At 35.1% G+C, this 14,547-nt stretch overlaps 1 protein-coding gene across 4 annotated transcripts in view; it reads right to left on the reverse strand.

Moving 5' to 3' along the window:
• Window positions 1-14,547, reverse strand: part of LRIG2 (leucine rich repeats and immunoglobulin like domains 2) — a 95,637-nt gene that overhangs the window by 51,777 nt on the left and 29,313 nt on the right. For all 4 annotated transcript variants that reach the window (XM_020871484.2, XM_070463881.1, XM_020871489.2 and 1 more), the window contains 11 exons: window positions 11,676-11,741; window positions 10,241-10,315; window positions 9,952-10,086; window positions 9,262-9,405; window positions 8,996-9,139; window positions 8,388-8,531; window positions 8,043-8,186; window positions 5,741-5,821; window positions 4,948-5,019; window positions 4,741-4,809; window positions 138-301 (listed from right to left, as the gene is read on the reverse strand). In XM_020871484.2, the coding sequence (XP_020727143.2) occupies window positions 138-301; window positions 4,741-4,809; window positions 4,948-5,019; window positions 5,741-5,821; window positions 8,043-8,186; window positions 8,388-8,531; window positions 8,996-9,139; window positions 9,262-9,405; window positions 9,952-10,086; window positions 10,241-10,315; window positions 11,676-11,741 (1,238 nt within the window). The remainder of the gene's footprint in view (window positions 1-137; window positions 302-4,740; window positions 4,810-4,947; window positions 5,020-5,740; window positions 5,822-8,042; window positions 8,187-8,387; window positions 8,532-8,995; window positions 9,140-9,261; window positions 9,406-9,951; window positions 10,087-10,240; window positions 10,316-11,675; window positions 11,742-14,547) is intronic.

Raw genomic sequence — 14,547 nt, forward strand, 5'->3', positions numbered from 1 at the left:
TAAGCTACAATTATAATATTACAGAAAAAAGTAAAGAAATGCAAACAGGTCAGTGGGAAAGCATTCTACTTTAGATTTTTTAAATTCTGCTAAGACAGTAAGGAATAAGACACAAAATTTAAAACAAAAATACAAACCACAGACAAAATCTTTCAGATCCACATTCAGGATGCTTTGCCCTGCAAGCCATTCAGGGTGTGCACAGCTTACATTCACAGAATGTTGAAAGTTATTATCAACCAGCCACTGAAGCAACCATTTCAAATGGCAGTCACAGAGCAAACTGTTTGTGTTCAGAATCCTGTAGAAATAAAGAGGAAAATAAGTGCTCTTTATTTTGCATTCCAAGTTTCTCCAGCATTAAAAGCTCACTGCATATCTATTCACTTTTTTTGCCAAAAAAATGCCTAACCTGACTCTAAACATAAGAAAACAAACTCAAGCGGTCAACCTTGTTTCCTGAAATATGACAGCAGGATGAAAGACACTAACAAAAGGTGTGGGGGGATAAGGGTAAGGGATTTATTTTTAGTCTAAACGAAACTAAAGAGTCATTACAATCAAATGTAAAGTGAGATACTTCATTAAGAAAATATATCTACAAAGGACATTTTTTTGGACACTGGGGAAATCTAAGTATCGACTGCATACTGGATATTATTTTATCAATGTTAATTTAACTAGGTGTGATAATAGTATTGTGGTTATGCAAGAAAATAATCTTGCAAAGGAAATACATGCTGAGATATTTTAGGAGTAAAATGTCATGATGTCTGTAGCTTACTTTCAACTGGTTAAGGAAAGTAATAGTATGTATATGTATATGAGCGTGTGTGGAAAGAGGGAGAGGGATGGAGAGAAAGGGAGGGAAAAGGAAGGAAGGAGGGAGAGAGAAAAATATGTAACAAATTTAGCAAATAGTTCAGAATTGATGAATCCAGGTAAACTGAACATGGATATTCACTGTGCCTTCCTTTAAATTTTTGAGGTTTAAATATTTTCCCAAAGAAATTTGGGGAAGAGCTTACTACATATATTAGAACAAAGAGACAACTTTGTCATGGAGAGGGTATAATTATTCTCAAATTATTTCATCAAGATTAAAAACATTTCAGCCCTGTGGCAACATGTACTGCAACTTAAATTAAGAACCACTGAAAAATGGTTTGTGGTCAAAATAAGCCTATAAAATACATTTGAAAAGTCAGTGTTTTCTTTTCATCACCCTTAAATGTCCCATCCCCTTGGAACTACGGAAAGCAAGTGATTTTGACAATATTATAACCTGCTTTGTATACATCTCTAAAATCCTCAAGTAGTTTTACAGTTTGGTATAAAAATATCTAAGATCTGATTCCAAAGAAGTTTCAAACAGTCTTTAAGGGTACCCCAAAAGCCGTATTTTATCAAGGGCAATTTTAAGTAAGCAGGCCAAAGACTACCTTCTGCATTTAAGAATTCTTATGCTATATGCATTCATTCATAGAGAAATATCTGAGACTACTATATGCCAGGCACTGTTCTAGGCTGTGGCACTATAGCCCTCACAAAGCTTGTATATTTAGACTCAAGCAATAAACAAACAAATGCAAAGTAGAGTTACAAAGTTAAATCCTATCAAGGAAAAATAAAGCTGGGCAGAGACAGAAGGAAAGCAGCTACCACTTTAGAGACAGCAGCTACCAGTTTAGGTAAAGCAGTCAGGGAAAGATTTTTTTAAGAGATGGCATTTGGGCAAAGAACTGAAAGAATCAAGAAAGCAAATCACGTGAACTGGGGTAAGAGTGTCACAAATGGAGGAAACTGCACAAACACATTGAGGCCAATGCTTAGGAAAAGCATCTACAAGGAAAAGCTCCAGGAAAAGAAAGTGGGCCACTGACGCCAGAGCACAGAAAGTGAAGGGACAAGGATGGGAATGAGCTCCAAGAACTGGGCAAGAAGGACCAGACCGGGCAAGTGCTTTATAAACTTAGGAAAGAACCTGAGTTGTTCTTTTCCTACATGTACTGGAATACACTGGAAAGTTAGGAACAGAGGAATAATATGGTCTGATTTATGCTTTCTTAGGTATAATGTAAGTTGGCTCATGAGACCTGGACTCATATCCTAATTTCACTACTTACCTTAGGCAAGATACTGAATGCCTCCAAAATCTCAGTTTCTTTTTCTGGAAACTGGGATTGAGAATGCCTACCTCAAAGATTGTTTTAAATAAAGCATTTTGCACAGTGCCTGGCCACAGATACCAGAGAGTCCACATTAGTTCACTTCACTTCCACTTCTTCTCCATCTTTCCACTCTTCCCAAGCTAATGAACCCTGTCTCACCAGTGGAATACACCCTGTCTTCTCTCCACAAGTATATGGAGAGATATACATCAAATACTAACAGTGGTTGTCTTCTGAGTACTGAGGATTCGGGATCTTTCTCTACCTTGGTTTAATTATCAAATTTTCTACCATGATTATATAACTTTAATGCCAAATGATTTTTAATTTATATTTGACTCTCCCATCTCCCCCTCAGGATTTTTGCAAAGCACTGTGAAGGATACAAAAAAGTATCAAGAGATATTTTAATAAATGGTGATGTCGAATTCAGTATCATAAACATGACTTAAATTTAAGAGCAACTAAAGAGCAACTAAAACTTCTCAGTAAAAAAAAATCTGTATTAGAATTCCTGCATTAGCAGCCTATTCAAACCAACTCACAAAATTACCAAATGACTCTCTGAGGAATGAAACTACAGTATTTGCTTTCACCTACTATATAAATTATATTTAAAACAGAGTTCTCTTTAGAATTAAAACTTTCTTGCTGGCCCTCAGATTATCACAACCAAAAAATGGTAATACTTGATATACTGTTATGCAGTAAGTTGTGCCTTTTCAAGTTCAAGTGAGCCTTAAGAGAAATAACTCAAAATATGTCAAGAGACCAAAAACAAAAAAAAAGCCACTTTAAAAATCTGGCAGAAAGTAACAAAAAATGAACTTCATATTTTAACTTTTGCTGTTATCTTAGTTATTCATCTCTTACTGTGTGCCAGGCTCTGTGTGAAACATCTTCTCAAAAGCTTTCTAAAGCATTTGGTGGTAAATCCATGGCTGATTCATGTCAATGTATGGCAAAAACCACTACAATATAAAATTAAAAAAAAAATATCGTAAAAAAAAAAAAAGCATTTGGTGGCTGAGGGAGGTGGGGGGACATGGGGCGGGTTGTGAAATCCTAACTATTCATGGCCTATTAGGCCCTACATGATCCCGTCAGCTTCACTCTCTGCCCTCCTTTCCTACCACGTTACCCCTCGCTCTTGTCTTCCATTCACACTAGTGTGTCTGCCATTCTTCAAGCACAAAAAGCAGGTCTCTACCTCTGGGTCTTTTCACCTGCTCTTCCCTGTGCCTAGACTGCCCCTCACCCAGTATAAAATGGCTTGCCACTTCATCTCGCTAAGGGCCTGGCTCTAAGGCTGTTACCTTTAGAACAGCCTTCCCTCACTATTTCAAATAACAATCCCTGTCACTCTGTACACTTTTGACCCAGTTTTTTCTTCAGAACATTACCTGATGAGATATCATATGCCTAACTTGTTCACAATTTATTTTCCCTTTAGAATTCGCTGCAATGTGCTGTGAGGACAGAGGCTTTGTCTTGTTCGTTGCTGCATGTTTAGCATTTAGAACAGCATCCTACATAGCAAATGACAATATTTCTCGAACAAACAAATTATTTCATTTTATCCTCACATAACCCTGAGGACAGTGCTATTCCCATTTTGAGAAGGGAAACTGAGTCTTAGGCTAAATACATAGTAATAAAGAATGGAACAAGAATCTAAACCTAGACAGTTTGAACTCACATACTTCCAGTGTATCACAAACTATATGTGGAGAAGTTTTTTAAATTCTCAATCTGTTTTGATCAATACTTTTATAAAATTCAACAAAAGTGTCATAGTAACGTCAACTTGTTCTTAAAAGTCTCTAATATCATGTGTTCTGAATTTCTGTCCTGATCTCGTCATGAATCCATTCTGGTCCACAGATCTCCCTTTGAGTAGCCTTCTGGCAAAGCAAGATAAGTTGACATACCCCATTGATTCTCACCAGTGGCTAAATATTCAAATCACCAGAGCTCAAAATTAAGAGCAGTGCCCAACTAACCACCCTTCCCCTGGGAAACCCTCCCCTAGGAAAGAAGAATAATTTTTTAAAAATCATGAACAAAAAATGGTTAAAATGGTATGTATTTTTCTATCATAACTATTCAATAGTTTTGGAACATTTTAGTCATTTGAACAGACCACAGGCATCCTCTCTGACCATTAAAATCAAAGTGCTAGATCACCTCCAAAAAATTATGTAATATCTTAACTGTAACCCACCCCAAGGGAACACATGTCTCCAATAGTCCAAAAAGGAAGAAAGGAATAAAAAAGAACAGAAGGATAAACACAAAGCATAAGGAGTAGTGCTAAGGTCTCTTTTAACTACAAGCATCAGCAGAATAGGAAAAGAAACAGAAGGTCTTGGAGCCATACACTCTGGGCTTTTCAATGTTGAGTTATTTTTAAATTACATCCAACCACCAAAATAACTGAATGTTAACACTTTCTTTTTTCCTGCCTGAATTGTGTGCTTTGCGAAATATCTGGGTCACATTCATCACACGTACACAACAAGCATGTATAACTATCTAATTAGTGACAAAAAAGACTTAAGGTACTTACAGTTCTTTCAAGCGAGTCTGGGAAAAAGCATTTTCTTGGATAGACATTATAGCATTGTTGTTCAAATCTCTGAAATGAAGAGAAATGAAACATTCCCAGTCACCATTTCTACAGTTAAGTTATATAAACACTTTAAATGGTCATGAAAACCTCTGCTATTAGCAAAGATTATTTATATACTAATCAAAATAAATGATAAATACTCACAGATGCTCAAGGGACTCAAGACCAATGAATGCTTTCTTTGTAACTGACTTAATCTGATTTCCTTGTAAGATTCTGAAATACAAACAAACCTTTCTAATAAAGCTCTCCACTAAACAAAATTAAGTTCATTAAAATAAACATTTACCTATAAAAGTGAAAATAAGCTTAACATGCATTTTTAAGAAAGTTGTGAATCTTTATTATCAACCAATGCAAAGCACAGAATAAAGGCATCTATTAACATGTTGGTGCTCAATGAGGTACCTGTAAACAACTATCTAACCACAGATATCACTTGTGGTTTTCAATAATAAACTGGATCATATTCCCAGTTTCTCCCTTCTCAGCAAAAGATCATTCAGTCAAAGAAATTCAGGCAAGTGTGAAGCCTTGGAGACATTCTTAATGGGAGATCTAAAATCTCACCTGAGAGAATTCTCTTTTGCTAGTTAAATTACTCATAAATCTCACATGATTAAAAAGATGACTGGTTCAATTGTGGTTGCAGTGCATTTCTTTTACTTAAATTGAAATTTTAGTTCCACAAATAACTTCTCTTTAAGTGACCTTAGGAATGCTCTTTCAGAGAAAGTGCCCCACCACACACATACACACACAAAAAGAGAGAGAAAGAGAAAAAAAAAAACCAAAACACAAAAACGTTAATAAACAACAAAGCTTCTTCCTTCAGTGGATGAGTGAGAAGGCTGACTTTCTAGCCATAGCAAATAGATACAATCCAATTACATTTACAACTGATTCTTGACCTTTGCAAAATGTGAAAAATACATACAATTTAGTGAGACTTGTGAGTCCAGCAAAGGCTTCACTAGCATCTTCTATGGCCCATGAAATTTCATTGTTTCTTAAGTTTCTACAAAAATGTCAAGGACAGACAGGTTATTTTAGTCAGCATGACCATCATACCATCAGGCATCATCCTGACATAGCAATGCTAATTTTAACTCTTATATTAAAGGTTATTTATGATAAACACTCAATTCTTCCTCTTAAAGAATACTGAGATAAGCATGTAAGCACTAATTCTCATAAGCTAAGAATTACGCCAACCTTGATAAATACATTAAGCAACCCGCTAAGAGTATTAATCTTCCTAGTTAATAGCCTGTAACTGTGTTAGCATATTAGAAATTAGTCAAGGACCTACAAAAAGCAGGAGGAATTCAAGATGCAAGGCGTATGGCTTACCAATCTGATTTCAGACTGATGGGATCTGGGGTGACCCACACCTTCCCCTGAGACCTCAAGCCTGACAAAAACTAATGTCATTAGAGAGCTTCACAGCTCAACAGCAACTCAACAGGACCCCTGGGAAGTAACAATGATACACCCATGTGCTAGAGTGATCACTCTGCTTTCTCTAAAAGAAAAAATATGGGTCTTTTAAAAATTCATTCTTCCATTCTCAAAGGACATGCAACTGCACCGCACCTTGTACTCACAAGAGAAATACCAGTTAAAGATATTTAGTCACTTTTGTTCCTTAAGTCATCTCAGAACAAAGAACAAAGCTTTTTGCTTTGTAAGACACATGTAAAGTTATGTGAATAACAGTAAGGAGAGAGATCACTCTTCCCATTTAGCTATGTCTCTACTTGAAGTGAAAGCTACAAAAGATCACCTTATTTTACCAAAGAATAAACAACTGATGGCTCAACTCTGCAGGACTCTGCACTCCTCCGCAGAACTCACTCACCAACGTGAGTAACAAGTATATCTACTCTGGCAAGAGCACTGATCCAAAGCCAGAATATTTCAGATCTGTTCCTAATTCTGCCTTAACTATCTTTATAGCATTAGTTATTACTGCTGCAATTACTTTCCTAAGCTTTAATACTAAAAGTAATAATCAGTGCTGTACTGAAAGAACCTGTCTGCCATCCCATGCACTGCCAAAAGGCTACAGCTGCTTCTAATATAAATTCCTAAAGAAATAAATTCCTGAGATTGTACTGATCTAATTTAACCTCTGATAATGTAGAAAAAAATAATCACTTTTAAGTTTTCAAAGTCAACTCTAAAGAAGGACTATTTCATTAAGTTAAAAAAAAAAATCAAAACACACACTTGTGCACCCATAGACACCCTCACAAAATCATCATGCTTTGTCACTGATGGTTAGGTCCCAAAGTTCGGAACCTGCCTCTTTTCTAAGTCCATTTATCAACTAAACCTGATGACCAAAGAGTCCCCTATTCAAGAACCTTAACAATCTACAAATTCTACTAATTACTCTTAATTTATTATGCTCTAAGTTTGAGTTTACTGTATCTCATTAAAATATCTCTTCATTCTATTACATTCCATGATAAGGATAAAACATTCAACTTACAGAACCACAGAGCTGACAATGCCTTTTGCAACTATCTAATCCTATGTCCATCCTTCACTGGACAAAAAGATAAAAAATTAACACCCAGGAAAAGTTAAGTGATTCTGTTTGTCTGATAGTAAAGTAAAAAATCACACGAGCTTTAGTAAAAAAGACCTGGGTTCTAATCCTGGCCCAAACATTTACAAGGGATGACTTTAAATAAATCATTTTAATCTCTCTGAACTTCAGTCCCCCAATATGGAAAACAGCAGCAATATCCTAATACTCTGAAAGCCCTTGACCCATATCAGATCATTAATAATGATGATGAAAAAATGTCAGTTTTTTCTGTCCAAAATAATGCAGCAAATAACAGTAGCAGGTCTCCTGCCAGGGCTGTTTCCATAATACATCCTGCATTCTTCTGAATGAGAAGTGGTAATTCTGGTATACTACTATTAGCGGAAGGTCAGAAGAGTACGAAAATGTGTGTTCTTGACACTAGCAACTGTGTATTATTCCACAGTAAGAGATGCTCTGTTATTTAGTTAACTCAGAATTCAAGTACAAGCTGAAATCACTAAAGATAAGTAAAATTTATGTACAGGGATAGAGATAAGCAAGACTGTCTTGCCCTACGACACAGAAGAGAACTGCAAAATATTAACATACACGAATTTGTAGATTCATTAGTTATTTTGCTTCACAGCTTTAAAAAAAGTCAGCAAAAAAAAACCCCAAAAAGGACAGATGTACTTACAGTGTTTGTAGATTGGAAAGAAACCTAAATACACCATCAGCAATGTGAGTGACTCTGTTGTCCCCTAAATTCAGTCTCTCCAGTAAGCTCAGACCCACAAAGGCAGATTCATCCAGACGGGTCAACTGGTTATAGGACAAATCACTAAAAACAGGAAACATGGTAAACAAGTAAAAAATTCACTCTCAGTTCCACTTTCATATTCTTACTCCACTTACATGATAAATTTAGGGCTTTCAAACTTCTAATAAAAATGGATATTAGATCTCATTACTAGCCATGGGAATGACTTATTCAATCTGCTCCAGTCTCTCAGCCCCCACTGAAATGCCATCCCACACTCACAGTTCAGACAGTCTTTGGCAGAACTCCCACGCATCAGGGCTGATTCTTTCAACAGCATTCTGGCTCACATAGAGCTGCTGTAACATTCGCAAGCCGTACAACCACCCCTTGTTCACTTCTGTAAGGTTATTATGCTCCAGTTCTCTGCAGAATTAGAGAAAGAAAGGAGGAAATATGTTTCAAACAAGGCACTGCAATGGGAGATTCCAAAATTTTCATTAAGTCTTAAACAGAGAGCCATACACTTTTGCTCAACCCAAGTGAACAAATTCTTTTCATAAATATGTTACTTTAGATTTAGTGCAAGAAAGTGGTGAGACTGTCTAAAATGTATCTATAAAACAAACTCACCACAAGATACAGTATACCTGGTTCTAGTTAAATTCTGATAATTTTCACCTATCAAACATTAAGGGAATATAAACACTTTAGATGAAATGTTTGGAAAAATGATAACAGAAACACTGGTTAGATTACAAAGCTTATAGTTTAACTTATTTCACATAAAAACTAAAGTATTTTGTTAGAATTAAAGTTACTATCTTAGAGCACTGAAAAGACCAGGACTCCTTTCCTAACAATCTCCTATTCTAGTTCACAGTACTTACAATTCTTCCATGTTATCCAAGCCAAAAAAAGCTCCATCCTTAAGTTTGCTAATTCCATTCCGTTGCATTTTCAAAGATCTTAAGGAGTCAAGCCCTTGGAATGTGAGACCCTCCACAACTTTAATCCTGTTTCTTTTAAGTTCCCTTAAAAAAAATTGTTTTACAGTCAGAAAACCAGTTTGCTGATTTGCCCTAATAATAATAAAAAGAAACAGACACTATAAGAAAAAACGATCTTCTTATAACCCATCTATTCAGTTACTCACAAGAACTGGAGGTGAGGTAGCTTGAAGATCTTGGGTGGAATCATGCTAATTCTGTTCCTGTTTAACTTCACCACTAATAAGGAACTTGACAAATTATCAAAGCAACCAGCCTCCAAGACGGTTATCCTATTATTACTCAAATTCCTAAAATGAACAAGGTAACAACAAAAAAAATTTAATGAAACTAAATAAACATTCTACCACCAGAAAGCTGCCCCAAGTCTATGACTGCGTCCCAGTTCTACCACTTAGCAACTGTAAACAACTTTACAAATCATGTAACTGCTTTGCTTCTTCAACACAAAACAAGGGTAATACCTACTTCATTAGGGCTGAAACAGTGTGAACATGTTTTATAAACTGTAAAACATTAGCATACATACTAATTATCATCATCATCACACAGAGTAAGCTGCTATTTAACAGACCACTACCATTTATCTTTCACAAAACTGGTAGTAAAACATAATCCATAATTAAATCTCAAAAACTGCCCTGGATACTTAATATTTTCTGTAAATAGGGTAGTCTTTCTTGAAGGGCAGGGAAAAAAAACAAAAAATCTAACCTAGGTTTGTTTCACATAAGCAAAATCACAATAAACAACAGACATATCTGGGAAGATAAGTATCGACAAATAACAAACATGCACTTCATAGGAAATCCAATTTAAACTCTTATTTTACTTACAGGTATTTAAGCTGCATTCGAGGAAATGAAGATGTCTTGATTTCTGATATTAGATTTGAGCTGAGATCTAAAGTCTCGAGAGCAGGGTAAAACTGGAACACTTCTGCATTTATTTCCGGGATTATATTATGAACTCTACAAAACAAAGATTGCATTGAAGCTATTGCTAGGGATCCACCCTAGAGCACAAAAATAACTACGATTAACAACAAGGGTCCCTAAAACAAAAATAAAAAAACTATGTACTATTCACAATTTAAGTAAAAGACCTGACATCTTATTTACTTACAACGAGAGGAGAGTAATATTAGAAGTTGGTTCTCCAAAATACGGGATTTCTGTTAGTTCATTATAATTCATTTTCCTGGATAGGAGGAAAAATAGATTTAAAAATTTAGTGAGGGAAATGTTACCTCTTGAGTTCTAGTTTCTAGCTAATACATATTCTTTAGAATAGATGCTACATTTGGAAAAAAGCCTATGACTCAGAATGAGTCAGACTAAATGTATTCTACTGAGAAATTGGAAATTTTAATTAACAAGTTTTCATAGTACAGAACTATAATTTGATACCAACATTTGAAAGGTTAGGAAATATTTTGCAACACTATATATTTTTAATTCCCAGCAAGGTTCTTTCAATAGTTATATAAGTTATTAAATACAGTTTTAAAATATACACACACAAATTTAAGTTACTCAAAGTTAGGGAAAGCTGTTTGAGACCACAGACCTAACAGATTATCTCAGTTGTTTCAGTAGTAAATCTAATGCAATCACACTTCACCAACCTGGTTTTCAATCACTGAGCAACCTCAACAATCTAGAATACAGAAAAGAAGCCAGGAGTAAAATGCCTCCAATCAACCAAATGAAGTAACTAAGTCCATGCAATATATAATAAAGCTCATGCACTTCCCACTGAGCCTTTTCCTTTCCTCAGGGCCTACTCTTTCAGCTAATAAGCTTGTTAATTGTTCATTCAGTCCACAGCAGATTAGAGGTGGTCAATTTGAGGCAGGGAAGAAGAGAATGCAGAGACAATGAGAGCACGAAGTACCTTTTGTCACAAAGATATTCAAAAGAAAAACTCATCTGAGATTCTGGGGGTGTTTAGTACAGAGGTAAACAGTTGTGCCTCTGAAAATATCACAATGCAATAACTACATTAATAATATTTTAGAAAACACTCTCCAAAAACTACATAATAATACATTTCAGTACTAAAGGAAAAATGTTAGTGAAGTGGAATAATGAATTACATTAAACACACTCCAAATGATACCAAAAATATTGTATTTCATATAAATTTACTTCAGACATGACGCTTCCATCTCAGACAAGTCAAAAGGTAAAAAATAAATAAATTTACACAACAGAGTTTTAAGGCTAAAACTCTGGCAAAATATATATATGTAATATATACACACACACACACATCACTCTAAAGAGGGGAGAAATCTTACTTTAGGGCCCTTGGAAGTAGAACAGTATTTCTATGCAGTTTACAACTTGAAATCATCAACTCAATGGCATAATACCCAAAGAGTTTGTGATAGTAACAAAGCTAAACATAAGTTTAGATTTTTAAACATATTTTAATCTAAAGTTTTATTTTCAATTTTTTTTTTTAACATTTTTGGACTGAATATCCTGGAATTCCTAATTCACCAAATCACCTCAAAGAATTTAACGTAAATTTAAGTAAAAAAAAAATAACTTACACTTCTTGTAATGTTTGAGACTCCAAGCTGATGTTCCAGTTAGACAACCGATTATGACTCAAATCCCTAAATGGAGGACAAAAGACCATTTTTAGGTTAATGTTGGAAAGCACACTTCAAGGAAAGAAAAAACAGTGAAACTAAACTAGGAATCTAAAAAGCACTACCAAACATGAATCTGAGTACCACAGATTAAAAAAAAAATTTACAAAGGATGAATAAAAATTCATCTAGATTTCAAAATAACTTTTTCAGTTTTATTGAGGGCTTTTTTAATTTTTGTTTTTGCTCACTAGGAAATATATTCATGTGATTCAATAATCAAGAAGTATAAAAGGATGTACATTAAAAAGTCTCCCACACTTTTCTCCAGTCATTCAACTTTCCTTCCCAACATCAACAAGTGAAAGTATATACATATTTTTTAAATATACTAATACCATTTCTTTTATAGCCTGTCAGATATACCAGAAAAATTATATACAAATGGTAGAATAATTTACACATTACTTTGCCTCTTGCTTTTTTCACTTAACAATACATCTTATAGATCCATTTCAGTGATATGGTTTCTTCATCCCTTCTAGTGATTATATTATACTTTTTATTATAATGCACTATATTCTATATACTTTTGAAAGAAATATACAATTTTTAAAGTAGTAAGAAGTAATATATACTTCTAAGGTAATATACACTTCACATAATATATATTACAATATGTTATATATTATACTTTAGATAAACTTGAAGATGAACTGGATTTCACAAGTCAAAACATGAGTTTCTATTTTAGAATTGAGGTTGACCACATCCCTGATAGAGATGTAGTCTTCCTTAAAAAAAAGGGGCGGGGGGGGAAATCTAGCTTCAGAGAAGGGAAATTCATCTCACTCCAAGTTACCTTAATGATGATGATAGTAGTGGCAGCAACAGCTAACATTTATTAAGTGCCACACACTCTTCTATGCACTTTATACATATTAACTGTCTAAGCCCATACAACAACCTTATGAGGCAAATACTTTTACACTCCTCATTTTCCCAGCACAAAAACAGATGGAGAAATTAATAATTTGGCAATCCAAGGTCACACAGCTAATAAGTGAGGAAGTTGCGATCTTGAAATTCCATCTCACTTCTTGTATTCTTGAAATTCCATCTCACTTCTATCAGATACAGCAGAGATTTCACTGATATTTAGTCATGAGTCTAAATATTTAAATAGGCTTAAAAATTCACCTTGATGCTTTCTGGCATCTTTTCAAGGCTGAGATGGAATCCAGCCCACACAAGCTGTCTGCCCAAGAGATGTATTATACATTACAATATGGCTAGCAATGGGGACACACTAGAGACACATTACAGATCACTTTATCTCACTGTGCCACCATGGGCAGCTGACAGATGCATGTAGTTTGAACGATGTCTCTATCACAGCAGAACAATTTGTTCTCAGCTAGATTCCTGTCTATAAAACCTAGCCACTTTCATGTAAGAACCTAATTTACACCATAATGTAACTAAGGCTAGAGCCAACCATCACTTTTTCACATAGTTCTAAAACCTTTTTCATACAGTTCTAAAATCTGTATTCTAAGATATGTGGCACCAGATATCAGCTCAAGGACACTCATGAATGGAGGGACGTGCTGGAAAATGTTAAGAAATAAAAATACGAATTTACTCCACATAAAAATCTTATATGCACTTTCTTTAATTTTAACTGGAGAATAATTACTTCACAATATTGTGGTGGTTTTTGCCATACATTGTCATGAATCAGCCACGGGTACACACGTGTCCCCCCCAGCCTGAACCCCTCTTCCACCTCTCTCCCCGCCCTATCCCTCTGGGTTGTCCTAGAGTGTTGGCTTTGGGTTCCCTGCTTCACACATCAAACTTGCACTGCTTATCTATTTTATATATGATAATACACATGTTTCAAAGCTATTGTCTCAAATCATCCCATCCTAGCCTTTTCCCACAGAGTTTGTTCTTTACATCTGTGTGTCTCTTGCTACCCTTATGCAGACACTTTCATCTAATTCACACCTGCTACTGAACAGTAAACACAGAATTTCATATTAATACAAGCAAAAAGATACTTATTTATTGTGGTGCTTCAACTGAAGGAGAAATTCAACTGTTTTAAGTTAGATACTCTGTATTCTGCTTCAAGGTGGCTGGTCTGGCCAACAGAGAGCTAACATCATCTGTGTAGAAGGCTAGCACAGTAGGATTTCATTCCATATCTCATGCTTTTTGGAAATTAGGGTTTTTTTTCCTTTTACAGATTAAGGGCTTTCATTTTAATCAGTGCCTCTAATGCCTTTCCAAACCCTAACCTCCTTGACAGTATAACTTTTGGCTGTACAATCCCCTACAGTTCTCTCATGGATGTTAATGATGACCAGACAATCAGTTTTAAAGAAAACCATTATTAAAGAAATCTAAAGCAATCAAATGAAACTCAACTTATATATAGTATAAACCACTATGTATTCAGTATCAGCGAAAACTGTCCAGTGTCTCTACTGGAGTAAAGAACAATTTTCTCTGTATGTCTGAAGAACCCCTAAGGATTTTCAGTGGAACGCAAAAGATACCTGAAAAACTCCGGAGCCTCTCTACAGACTAACACTGTCTTAAGAATATATGCCTCACAGAACCCCATATAATGAGGCTCTCTGGACTTTTCTGCAACAAATCTACATAGTACAGATTAAAAAATACAGCAAACTGAAATTCACTCCCCTAAGTAGTACTATCATATAAAGCAACTAGTATAAATCATATAGCTGCTAGATCAAAATACCAGGTGTATAACTACAATTATATGGATTGATCTGATCATCAGATATTTATGCAA

Source organism: Odocoileus virginianus, unplaced genomic scaffold (genome assembly GCF_023699985.2).
Source record: "Odocoileus virginianus isolate 20LAN1187 ecotype Illinois unplaced genomic scaffold, Ovbor_1.2 Unplaced_Contig_8, whole genome shotgun sequence".
Taxonomy (NCBI): Eukaryota; Metazoa; Chordata; class Mammalia; order Artiodactyla; family Cervidae; genus Odocoileus; species Odocoileus virginianus.